Raw genomic sequence first — 13,536 nt, 5'->3', positions numbered from 1 at the left:
GGATCTCTGGTCCTATTAATCAGCTCAGGTGCCATCCTTACCACTGAGAGCAGAGTACAATTTAACTTTTTTTGTTCTTTTCTATCACTTTAAGCACGCAAACTCTCCAATTATTTCTCTTCTAACAACAAACTTTGTCTATATCTTTCTTTTTAAAAATATATTTTTATTGATTTCAGAGAGAGGAAGGGAGAGGGAGAGAAATTGAAACATCAATGACGAGAGAGAATCATTGATCAGCTGCCTCCTGTATGCCTCCTACTGGGGATCCAGCCCGCAACCCAGGCATGTGCCTTGACCGGAATCAAACCCGGGACCCTTCAGTCTGCAGGCTGACTCTCTATCCATTGAGCCAAACTGGATAGGGCTGTCTATATCTTTCATATGACCTTTCTTTCTTGTGGACAAGCATGCCTTTCCCTTCTTCCTGACCAAGGCCAAATTCTCCATGTATTCTTAAACCGACCCCTTCCTACTTCTATCAGTTATGTTCCCTATTACCTCCAATGTTTCATCCTTCATTAGCTTCTTCCTCTAGGGCTGGTTTATTACTTACTTTAGAAGACTTTGGTGTGGGGATCATGCAAAAAATTTTCTATTTTAAAAAATAGAAGTAATGATTGGGTAGAACAAATCAATATATTCTTAAATTAATATTTTGCATTAGGATCTGCTGAGTCAGATGTAGTCTTTGGAAACTCTGAAATTAGTCTTAACTTTTCTTACCTTTCTCTTGGCTGTTTTTAGGCCCAGCTGTGGTCCCTCACCAGTATTATGGAGTTACTCCCTGGGGCGTCTACCCTGCCAGTCTTTTCCAGCAGCAAGCTGCTGCTGCTGCTGCAGCAACAAATTCTGCTAATCAGCAGACCACCCCCCAGGCTCAGCAAGGGCAGCAGCAGGTAAATGTTAACAAAATTTATGCTGTATAAGTGTGAATTTTAGTTATTTATTAATTAAAAGGTAACGTTACATACATACACACATATATAATGTGAGAAGAAACCAATATTAATGTATTAATGGTTGGTATCATTTTAGCATTATTAAATGAATTTTTAAAATAAAATTGGGATTATTCTGTTCATTTGGTTTTGCCTACTGCTTTTACAGTTTTCCATGTTATTTAATGTTAATTTTAATAACATTTACTAGCTATATTTAAATCCATCAAAGAATATCCCATACTTTATTTTGACAAGTCCATTATTATTTCATATTTAACTTAGTAATATTTTGGTGTTATAAATAAGACTGATAGCCCTGGCCAGTGTGGCACAGTTGGTTGGGCATCATCCCCCTGCACTGGAAGGTTGCTCTTTGATTCTCCGTCAAGGCACATGCTGGGGTTGCAGGCTCGATCCCCAATTGCGGGTGTGCGGGCAGCAGCAGACCCATGGTTCTCTCTCATTGATGTTCATCTCTCTCCCTCTTCTTCCCCTCCTCTCTAAAATCAATAAAAACATATTAAAAAAATAAGACTGATAAATATCATTTGCATAAGTCCTTTGCATTATTTCAATGGACTAAATTCCTAGAAGTAGAATTTTTTTCAAGCAATAAAATGAGCATTAGGCTTTTCATATTCATTGTCTAATTAAAGCTGTCTTTTGAAACATACCGTGTTCATGTGTGTTTATATGATATAATAAGAATCCTCTCTGCTTTTATTAGTCTCACTAAGAGAGCATGTTTATTTTCTTAGATTCCACAAAATTATAGGAAAAACACGTGTTTTGAAATTCTAGTTAGTTTATCTTGGTCCAGTATTTTTACAGTATGATCATTTTGGGGAAGCTAATGCATGATTTTCTTTGCAATAGATACAATTCTAGTACCAAGTATGTAAGGGAATTTGTTGACAGAATGGGTGATCCCTATTAATGAATTTGTTAATAGCTCCTCTTTGTAGGTAGTCTGTGTTTATTTCTGAGATGATCTTTGTGTTCAAATGGCTGCCAAATACTTGTGGATTTGAAAGACTGAAGTAATTACCATTTTAAATTGAGCTCTAATAAAGTGAACAACAAAGATAGTAATAAGTTCTTCCTATTGAAAGCTTTCTTTTTAAAGCTAAGTGCTCTACTTCTTTTTTTCTTTTTTTTACTTATCCTACTTTTATAGATTATATGACTTCCCATCATAAGATTGAAGAAATAGAATTCATGTGCCTAGGGTCACACAAATATGAAGTTGCTAAGATTACAGAAGTCTGTTATTTCACAATTTTTGCTGTTTTCTGACTATATTGTGATATTTGGAGTTATGTATAACCTGTAATCTGGTCTTTGTTCTGCCACTAACTGGTTGTACGTACCTAGGGCAAGTTGTGTAACTTCTCTGAAGATAGGTAGTAAACTTAACTCCTTTGATAGTGTTTTACAAATAGATTTTCAGACTTTATGATTTTATTAGATGTTAAAATGTTACTTGTTAAATTTTATATATTTGTTTCCATAAAACCCAGATTTGACACCAATTGATAAAATTAAAATACGTGAATATTGGCAGCTGACTTAAGAACTATGTTTTTTCATCAAGGTACTACATAGATTTCTAAAGAGTGTACCAAAAGGAAACATGTTGCTCTCATAAATACAGGATTCAGTAGTCAGGACTACCTCTTTTTTTCAGACACCATGTCCATTTACCTGTCCCCTGACCTTTCCTACAATTCCTAACCAAACATAAGCCATGTTTATCATGCATAACAAAAATGATGCTTGCACGATGTTTAATTAGTTCTCTAGTAGTTTTGAACTATGAGTATTTACCGTATCTCTGTGCATGCTGTTTACTTTTTCTAGAGTGAGGCTCTTCTGGGCTATTGGTTGGTATCTTCCAAGTCTTGCCCAAACACTCGCCTGTGCAACCTCTTCTATATATGTAGATTGAAGTATTCCTTCTCCTATAAAGTTGGGTAGATTGTTTAGGTCACAGCAGAAATAAATTGCCTAATATTTTGATAGTAATTAGCTATTGGTTACTGATTAGCTCCTGGGTAATACATTAACTCTCATACTTTCAACAAATCTGCAAGAGAAGCTGTTATTCTCAATATTTTTACAGATATGGAAATAATGGACTTAGGGTAATCTAAATGTCTTCTTTTCAATATGGACAATATTGTTCACCTTATGGTTATTTAATAAATACTTAATTGATTGCTAGTGGTGTTTCTCTTAAATATTTTACCAAATGGTACCAAGAATAATCTGTACCCAAGCTCTTGACCACATGTCTAACTGTTAAAAACAGCAGAGTGATAGTGATCTAAGAACTTAGCCTTTGAAAACATTGCAAAATGTATTGTTTTTAAACTTTGGTAATTTTAGCTTTTATCTGTGGGTTTTGCATTTTTACTTGCTATAGTTTATAGATCTAGAGCAGTGGTCGGCAAACCAATGCCGCGGTTTGCCGCTCTGTTGACTAATGAGTTTGCTGACCACTGGGATAGGGGCTTAATCACAAGGAACAACAACAGCCTGTAATTATTGGAATTGAGAGTCTAGGTCAGTGGTCGGCAAACTCATTAGTCAAAAGAGCAGCAAACCCCGGCTTGTGGCTCGCGAGCCACAGTTTGCCGACCACTGATCTAGAGTAATAGATTCTTCAGAGTTATTCAGAGTAAGAATGATTACCAGCATCTTGACACCTATGTTTCATTAATAAAAAAATAGATCCAGGGTGGGACGGGGGCAGGGGTTAAGAGATTAACCAAAGGACTTGTATGAATGCATATAAGCATAACCAATGGACACAGACAGTAGGAGGGTGAGGGCATGTGCTGGGGGGTGGGAGCAGCCGGGGAGAGGTCAATGGGGGAAAAAGGAGACATATGTAATACTTTAAACAATAAAGATTTTAAATTTAAAAATAAAAAATAGAAAAAGTAGATCCTTTATTACAGTGGCAGAACTGGTATTCTGCACCGAAAGGACAGTGTTCTTGACTAATGTTCATCTCCATTTAGATTGTTGTATGTTTGTGTAATTTATGAGAGGAGAAATAGAAATGATCAGGTCAGAAGCCTCTTAAACCTGGTGACCTCATTTGGATGTTTTAACTTAATTTGTTCATTTTTATCTAGATCTCTCACCCACTACATCAGTGGTTCTCAACCTTTCTAATGCCATGACCCTTTAATACAGTTCCTCATGTTGTGGTGACCACCAACCATAAAATTATTTTCATTGCTACTTCATAAATGTAATTTTGCTACTGTTAATGAATCATAATGTAAATATCTGTGTTTTCCAATGGTCTTAGACTCTACAGCAGCAGTCCTCAGACACACAGGTTGAGAACCGCTAGCAGGGTTGCCTAAGATAAGATGCCTGTCAGTTAACTAGTTAAACATATTTATTGTAGGGTCAACCTGAGAACTGCTGCTGTAGAGCCTAAGACCATCGGAAAACACAGATATTTACATTACGATTCATAACAGTAGCAAAATTACAGTTATGAAGTAGCAACGAAAATAATTTTATGGTTGGTGGTCACCACAACATGAGGAACTGTATTAAAGGGTAGCGGCATTAGAAAGGTTGAGAACCACTGCACTACATCATATTCTTTTCCTCTTCACTCACTTTTTGTCAGCTGGTGACACTTTATTACAGAGTTACTGTTTACTTTATTCACAGAGTAAAAACTCCAAGAGGGCAGAGGGTTTTTTTTTGTTTGTTTGTTTTGTTTTTAAATATATTTTATTGATTTTTTTACAGAGAGGAAGGGAGAGGGATAGAGTTAGAAACATCGATGAGAGAGAGACATGGATCAGCTGCCTCCTGCACACCCCCTCCTGGGGATGTGCCCGCAACCAAGGTACATGCCCTTGACCGGAATCGAACCTGGGACCCTTCAGTCCTCAGGCCGACGCTCTATCCACTGAGCCAAACCGGTTAGGGCAGTTTTGTTTGTTTTATTCTTTGCTTTATTCCTGGTACATGCCAGGTGGTAGGCATTAAAAGTATTTGATTAGTTATTGAATCATCACTTTATTGGTTTTGGCTGCTTTGTAAAGATAATAAATATGTTTAACTAGTTAACTGACACGCATACAAACGCCATGATATTTTGAATTTAATTTAAAAAATCAATTTGCAATTAATATTATAAAAATAAATATATTACAATTCAGGTGTTCTTGAATATTTTCAGCTGAAAATTCTTACGAAAAATGATATGAAATTTGGTCAGGGCTGCCACTTAGGGAAAACATTTTTTTTTTTTTTTTTTATAGACGTGCAAGTTCTTAGACCCATCACAGACAACAGTATGGTGGTTACCAGAGAGAAGGGGAGAGGGGATAGTAAAGGGTAAAGGGAGTCAAATATATGGTCACTTTGGGTGGTGGGCATTACAAATGATATATCATAGAATTAAACACTTGAAACCTATATAACTTTATTAAACAACTAGAGGCCCGATACACAAATTTGTGCATGGGTGGGGTCCAGCCAGACTGCCCCAATCGCTCAGGGTTGGGGAGAGGGGGAGGAAAGGGGCCTCGGGAGGTTGGCCAGCCGGCCCCGCCCTCTGGTCAAACTCCTGATAGAGGGGAAAATTTGCATCTTAGCCTTTTATTATATAGGACTAGAGGCCCGGTGCATGTAATTCGTGCACGGGGGAGGGGGGTGTCCCTCAGCCCAGCCTGCACCCTCTCCAATCTGGGACCCCTTGAGGGATGTCCAACTGCTCGTTTAAGCCCGATCCCAGTGGGATCGGGCCTAAACGGGCAGTCAGACATCCCTCTCACAATCCAGGACTGCTGGCCCCCAACTGTTCGCCTGCCTGCCCTCCTGATTGCCCCTAACCGCTTCTGCCTGCCAGCCTGATCACCCCCTAACCACTCCCCTGCCAGCCTGATGGATGCCTAACTGCTCCCCTGCCAGCCTGGTCACCCCTAACTGTCCTCCCCTCCAGGCTTGGGCCCCCCCCCCCAACTGCCCTCACTGCAGGCCTGGTCACCCCTAACTGCCCTCCCCTGCAGGCTTGATCGCCCCCAACTGCCCTCCCTTGCAGGCCTGGTCCCTCCCAACTGCCCTCCCCTGCTGGCCATCTTGTGGTGGCCATCTTGTGTCCACATGGGGGCAGGATCTTTGACCACGTGGGGGCAGCCATCTTGTGTGTTGGAGTGATGGTCAATCTGCATATTACTCTTTTATTAGATAGGATAGAGGCCTGGTGCACGGGTGGGGGCCAGCTGGTTTGCCCTGAAGGGTGTCCCGGATCAGGGTGGGGGTTCCCTTGGGGCGTGGGGTGGCCTGGGTGAGGGGCCTGTGGAGGTTTGCAGGCCGGCCACGCCCCCTGGCGACCCAAGCGGAGGCCCTGGTACCTGGGGTTTATTTATCTTCTACAATTGAAACTTTGTAGCCTGGAGCGGAGCCAAGCCTTCTGCTTGCTCTGTGGTGGCAGCCATTTTTTTGGGGATTTATGTATCTTCTATAATTGAAACTTTGTAGCCTTAAGTGAGGCCTGGGCCCGCCAGGGTGTGCAGAAAGCTTGGCTTCCTCCATCGCCGGGGGCAACCCTAGCCTCCTGCTCTTTCCAACTCCATGGCTGCCGCCATTTCTGTTTGGGTTTATGTATCTTTTATCATTGAAACTTGGTAGCCTTGAGTGGAGGCCTAGGCCGGCAAGGGCAGGTGGAAAGCTTGGCTTCCTCCATTGCCGGGGAAACCCAAGCCTCCCTCCTGCTCTCTGTGGCTGTAGCCATCTTGGTTGGGTTTATTTGCATATTCGCTCCTGATTGGCTGGTGGGTGTGGCTGGTGGGCGTGGCTTGTGGGTGTAGCGGAGTGATGGTTAATTTGCATATTACTCCTTTATTATATAGGATATCATCCCAAGAAATTTAATTTTTTAAAAAATATATACCCAACTTAAGCATGTGGTGGGTCTTAGATATACCGAATGAGAAAAAGTGGTTGATTTATTTCTGTCTCTCAGGTTCTCCGTGGAGGAGCCAGCCAGCGTCCTTTGACTCCAAATCAGAATCAACAGGGACAGCAAACAGATCCACTAGTGGCAGCTGCAGCAGTGAATTCTGCCCTTGCTTTTGGACAAGGACTGGCTGCAGGCATGCCAGGTGAGACTGCATTTTGTTCCTAATACTTTGAGGAAAAATAAAGTTTGCTTGTTGGGAGAGTTTCAGAGAATAAGCAGTGCTTTTAGCTTGCTTAGGTTTGTCATAATTTGGTGACTGGCAAGGATGACATATACTTGCCCTCACTTAGACCACAGTTCATTGATGAGAGCACCTAATTGGTCTGAGCCAGTCTTAATCTCAGTTGGTGGAAACATGCACATCTCCACACATTGCCTATGCTGTTTTCACTGGTGTTGATCTATTTTCCCTCTCAGGATTAGGTATAGAAGGAGTGCCCTGGCCACTTTAACATTATTCCAAGGCTGTAGTCGTTAATGATGATGTTTTGTTTTTTTAAAATATGTTTTTATTTCAGAGAGGAAGGGAGAGGGAGAGAGAGATAGAAACATCAATGATGAGAAAGAATCATTGATCAGCTGCTTGCTGCATGCCTCCCACTGGGGACTGAACCCGCAATCCAGAATTCCTTGATCGGAATCAAACTAGGGACCCTTCAGTCCGCAGGCTGATGCTCTATCCACTGAGCCAAACTGGCTAGGGTTATGATGATATTTTTGAACAGCATTATTAGGAAGAAATTCATGGTATTTCTTGTTTGTCTCTAGGATTTCTTCTGAACCAGTATAAAGATGATTTGTAGCTGCCAACCTATGATATATATATTGAATATATTTCATTTTTGGCTCACTGTCACCTGGTTCTATTCTTTGCATGGGTTGGATGTAGTTTGAGGTTCTTCCTTTGAAATAGGTTCTTACGAAATCTCAGCATAATTTTATGGATCCTTACTGAGCATGGAGTGTAGCCAAATTAAACTAATTCATTTATTATTTAGTGAGTAAATTTGACTTGTATTATTTTGTTAGTTACTAAGCATTTATGTATTAAGAAATCACCTATAATTTCTTAATATACCTTAATAGGATTTGGAGATTCCATCTCATGGCATGAAAAGATCCTATTAATTGAAGCCTATCTAGGTTTTTCATGCTAACTTGCAGCATATTTGTGCTTAGATTATTAAGTGGTATGGAAATACTATGATTGTTGTAATCATTTGTTCCCTCTGTTATTTGTGTAGTCAGGAAAACATTAAAAAATTGTCAGTGAATGCTGGTTGGTGATAACCTTGGTTAGCACTTTGTAGAGTGTAGATACTCTGTTGCTCCAAATTCTCTTTCTAGCACCTAGTGGATGAAAAATAATGCTACTCTTATTGTGCTAGATAGTATGCTAGATCTTTTACATTCAACTTTAGCTTAATCTTCACAAGAACTTTATAAAGAAAGGTATTATCCTCATTTTACAAATGAGGAAATGGATAGTCAGAGATTCAAGCTCATACAACTATCTAAGTGTTAATGCCAGCCTATACACCTAAGTCTGTCTGTCCCCAGAGCTGAGTTTGTGACTGTTTACAATATGCTGGTGCCCAGGAGGCATTGTTAGTTTATATGTGCTTACAGTATGTTGCCTTTCTATTCCTAGGTTATCCGGTATTGGCTCCTGCTGCTTACTATGACCAAACCGGTGCCCTTGTGGTGAATGCAGGAGCGAGAAATGGTCTTGGAGCTCCTGTACGACTTGTAGCTCCTGCCCCCGTCATCATTAGTTCCTCAGCTGCACAAGCAGGTGAGCTTATATCCAGGGTAAAAGGGTGATGAATGACATTCTTAAAATATGTTGAGCTGCACTTTATTTGACAGTTCTCAATATAGCATTTCTACCCTGTGGTATTTGAAAGAGAATCAGAAGCAAAAAATGATATTGATAGATTTTGATTTTGTGGCATGTACCAGTTAGTGAAGAGCAAGGACTCATTCCACTGCAAACATAGGAAGTTAAATTAGTCATATAAAATGGCACCATTGGCAGAAGTCCAAGGCTAATTTAATTTCACAGAAATCCATGTCATTATCTTCAAATAATGTACACCCCCCCCCCCCCCCCCGGGAGGGGACAAGGATAGAGAATGTGGGAGATGAGTAGAGAGACATGACAATAATAGGTTTTGGTAGGGGGGGGGAGATAAGTTTTTATTTTAAGGTATATACATTTAATTAGGAATAATAGTGAGAAAATGTAGAAGAGAAGCAACATGCCTAAATGTCTTAGGAATTTGAGGGACTTTAGCATATGGATGACTTTAATTCTAGAAATATGGGTGGTTTTTTTTTTTAAATCCTCACCCGAGGATATTTTTCCCATTGACTTTTAGAGAGAATGGAAGGGAGAGGGAGAGACAGAGAGAGACACATCGATTGGTTGCTTCCCTCATCCTCCTTACCAGGGCCCATGCCCCTGACCAGGTCAAGGATCCTGCAGCTGAGGTACGTGCCCTTGACTGTAATCGAACCTGGGACCCTTCTTTTCGCAAGCTGACACTCTATTCACTGAGCCAAACCGGCTAGGGCTAGAAAAATGTTTTTACCATATATATTTGTGAAATAAACTTTTGGGAACTAGATATATTTAAAATGGATATATTTGATATTGTACCTATTTTAAACTACAGACTCTTTAAAGCCACAACATACTGAACTTGCTCCGGTGCTATTTTGAAAGTAGAAATAGAAAATAAGAACTTCAAATGAGGGGATCAAAGACAGATCTGTATAGCTTTTTACAAGGTTTGTGTCTACTTTGAATAGATAGAGTAGAATTAAAAGATTTTCAAAAAAGGATAACAATGTAGTTTGGAAATGTGGCCAATCCCTTTTATAGCTAGATGATTTGCTTTCTTCTTTACAGCTGTTGCAGCGGCCGCAGCTTCAGCAAATGGAGCAGCCGGTGGTCTTGCTGGAACAACAAATGGACCATTTCGCCCTTTAGGAACCCAGCAGCCTCAGCCCCAGCCCCAGCAGCAGCCCAATAACAGCTTGGCATCCAGCTCTTTCTATGGCAACAACTCTCTGAGCAGCAATTCCCAGAGCACCTCCCTCTTCTCCCAGGGCTCTGCCCAGCCTGCCAACACATCCTTGGGATTTGGAAGTAGCAATTCTCTCGGCGCCACCCTGGGATCAGCCCTTGGAGGGTTTGGAACAGCAGGTAGAAATCAGACTGATGTGCTTTAAAGCTTATAATTACTTTTACAATCTTTATGGAACACTGACGATGCATGGAAACCTGGACAGATTCCACAGGCAGATCTGGACTGAGCCCCGTGGGATCCAGCCATCCCACATGTCTTTGAGATGATGGACTATTAAAATCAAGATATAAGTTGGGGCCTATTGCAGGTTTTTGCTTGTGTTGCTACTTATTTATATTTCATAGTCGGTTTGTTATAGGAATTAGGAAAGCAGGGGAGATTTTTACTGGCATTGGGGAGAGCGTGGAGGGAAGCATAGAAATGTGGATGTAAAAAACAGGGAGGACGACTTACCAAAGATCACAGGGTAGTGGACTGTACAATCTGCAAGCCTTAAGGACTCATGAGTTTTCTGCAGTCTTTTGAGAAGGGAAAAATGGAAGGAAATTAGATCAGTATATTTTTAACGCTTTATGGGAGAAAAAAATCAGGAAAGTAGTAAGGTAAACAATGGGATAAATACAGTGTTTGTAAAACAATGTGATGTGGAAACAGAAGGGCACATTTGCAAGAAGGTATCTTAAATTGGAATTGGAGTGTAGTAATAACTCTTGATTGAACGAACCCATTGAGAAAACAGGCTTTCATTTATAAATCTCGTGTATGGGACAATGTCCCATTTACAAATATGTTTTCTGTACTCCATTTTTTCTACTAGAACCTTTGGATTGATGAAAGGCATTCTTTTTAGCCCATTTTCTTTCACCTTTCCCAAAGCTTACGTGGCCGTCCATCAGAGCTTTTTAACCCACCCCACCCCATAATTTATGACACAAAAGGAAGGTAAATTTAGTATATGTGTGATGGTTTGAACAAAAGTTTCATGTTACTAAGCCATGTCCTCTTTATTACCTTACCTGCCCCTAGAACTGCCACATGAACAGTTAGGCTGTCTCTGCTGACAAATTTGCGGTGGTAGGGAGTCTGGATCAAAGTGTTAGGAACAGGTCACTGGGCTTGTTCTTCAAGGAACAGGCCTGTTCTTATCTGCATTGTTTTAATTCCATTTTAGTTGCAAACTCCAACACTGGCAGTGGCTCCCGCCGTGACTCCCTGACTGGCAGCAGTGACCTTTATAAGAGGACATCGAGCAGCTTGACCCCCATTGGACACAGTTTTTATAACGGCCTTAGCTTTTCCTCCTCTCCTGGACCCGTGGGCATGCCTCTCCCTAGTCAGGGACCAGGACATTCACAGACACCACCTCCTTCCCTCTCTTCACATGGATCCTCTTCAAGCTTAAACCTGGGTAAGAACCATTACTCTAACACAACCTTGAACTCGAGAAATCTCTTGCCACCGATGCCATTAGAAGTACTTTGCATAAGCAAAGCACAATCCCTTTAATCCTGGAAGTGTCCTGGGTGTTCTGTTCCTTCCTTGAGTACCTCATGTTATTTAGGCTGTACCTAGATGGCATAGCAGTTTTGGATTTATTAAAGTTCGGGTGTATCTCCTATATTTTCACTTTAGTACAAACATCTTGTTCTCTGGCTGCATGTGAGAATCTTTCATTATAAACACAGTCCAGATTCATTTTAAATAAAACTGGAAAACAAAGATAGAGAAAAAGAATGTATTCACCTAGTGTTACCACTTAAATATCACCATGATTATTATTTTGCCTTATTTTTCACACTCTCTCCACCCCCCATGTATACATTTAATATCTTTTGCACATAAAGCGTTTTATTTTAAAAAGTTTCCCACATTTTTTTTTAAGGCATTTTCTTTTTTCTTTTTTATTGATTTCAGAGAGGAAGGGAGAGGGAGATAGAGATAGAAACATCAATTATGAGAATCATTGCGGCTGCTTCCTGCACGCCCCCTACTGGGGATCAAGTCCACAACTTGGGGCATGTGCCCTTGACTGGAATCAAACCCGGGACCCTTCGGTCCCCAGGCCAGTGCTCTACCCACTGAGCAAAACTGGCTAGAGCTGCCAATATATTTGTATATATTTTCTTAAACTATATAGCATGCTAATGAGTATAGATGTATATTTCCCAATTCTATGTTTTGGTGGTTAAATGTATGGGATTTTTAAATGTTACTATCTAGTTCCTAGAAAATGAGTAGGATAAAGAGGCTCCTTAATCAGCAAGCTTTAAGAATGTAGAGGCACTTTTATTATCACGTTAGAGGACAAATTTCTAAGTCTTTGAAGAGATAGGAAATGGTTTACACTCCCTTCTCCCAGTTATTTGTCAGGTTTGGATTTTGAAGTACCGATTTATTTCTTAGATGGAGAAAGTTGAGGCATAGACGTGGAGTAACCATGTAATTTATTATGTAGCCCAGGACACTTTTGACACTGAATTGGGGGTTCTGTTAATTATTATTCTGTGAAGACGTGCCTAAATATGGACTGTCCCTATTCTCCTATATAATAAAACCCTAATATGCAAATTGACTGAGTGGCGGAATGACCGGTTGCTAGGGCACGCATTGACCACAGGGGGCAGACGCTCAATGCAGGAGCTGCCCCCTGGTGGTCAGTTTGCTCCCACAGGGGAGCACTGCTCAGCCAGAAGCTGGGCTCACAGCTGGCAAGTGCAGCGGCGGTGGTGGGAGCCTCTGGTGGGAGCCTCTCCCGCCTCTGCTGCAGGCAGGTGGTAAGGAGTGAGGGGTCCCAGACTGCCAGAGCCCGGGACTGTGAAAGGGATGTCTGACTGCTGGCTTAGGCCTGATCCCGGACTGTGAGAGGGCGCAGGCCAGGCTGAGGGGTACACACACACCCCCCTCTCCCTGCCAAAGTGCACAAATTTTATGCACCAGGCTTCTAGTTTAAAATAAATAAAAGAGAAACTCATCCAGTTTACATGGACTTTTTAAAAAAAACTATGTTCTTATTGATTTCAGGGAGAGGAAGGGAAAGGGAGAGAAGGACAGAAATATCAATGATGAGAAAGAATCATCATTTGGCTGCTTTCTGCAGGCGAGCCCACACCTGGGCATGTGCCCTGACCAGGAATCGAACTGTGGTCTCCTGGCTCATGGGTCGACGCTCAACCACTAAGCCACACCAGCAGGGCTTTTTTCACTTTTTAACTGGCAAGATTAAAAATGGCTTTATGGACTCAGAAATGATACAGGCTATAAACGAATAGTATGCTTTCATTTGGAAAGACATACTTGGAAATGATTTATAAAAATATAAAAGTAAGACTTGAAGAAGGGGTTAAGATAATAGTTATTATTCTAGAACTAATGCTATTTCTGAGTTTGAGAGATGAGTTTTGAGGCAACATTATCTATCTATATAAGTACATATACATTTGTGCACGTGTGTGTGTGTCCTAAAATTTCATAAGTTATGAACTATGTGGTTATAGAA

At 40.9% G+C, this 13,536-nt stretch overlaps 1 protein-coding gene across 23 annotated transcripts in view; it reads left to right on the top strand.

Moving 5' to 3' along the window:
• The window catches only part of PUM1 (pumilio RNA binding family member 1), a 123,003-nt gene that overhangs the window by 78,311 nt on the left and 31,156 nt on the right, over positions 1-13,536 (top strand). For all 23 annotated transcript variants that reach the window (XM_080656129.1, XM_080656128.1, XM_080656120.1 and 20 more), the window contains 5 exons: positions 748-899; positions 6,949-7,087; positions 8,597-8,740; positions 9,860-10,156; positions 11,212-11,448. In XM_080656129.1, the coding sequence (XP_080512255.1) occupies positions 748-899; positions 6,949-7,087; positions 8,597-8,740; positions 9,860-10,156; positions 11,212-11,448 (969 nt within the window). The remainder of the gene's footprint in view (positions 1-747; positions 900-6,948; positions 7,088-8,596; positions 8,741-9,859; positions 10,157-11,211; positions 11,449-13,536) is intronic.

Source organism: Plecotus auritus (assembly GCF_963455305.1).
Source record: "Plecotus auritus genome assembly, chromosome: 2".
NCBI lineage: Eukaryota > Metazoa > Chordata > Mammalia > Chiroptera > Vespertilionidae > Plecotus > Plecotus auritus.
The sequence above is the reverse complement of the archived record's forward strand: the minus strand, read 5'-3'. Positions and strand labels throughout refer to the sequence as shown.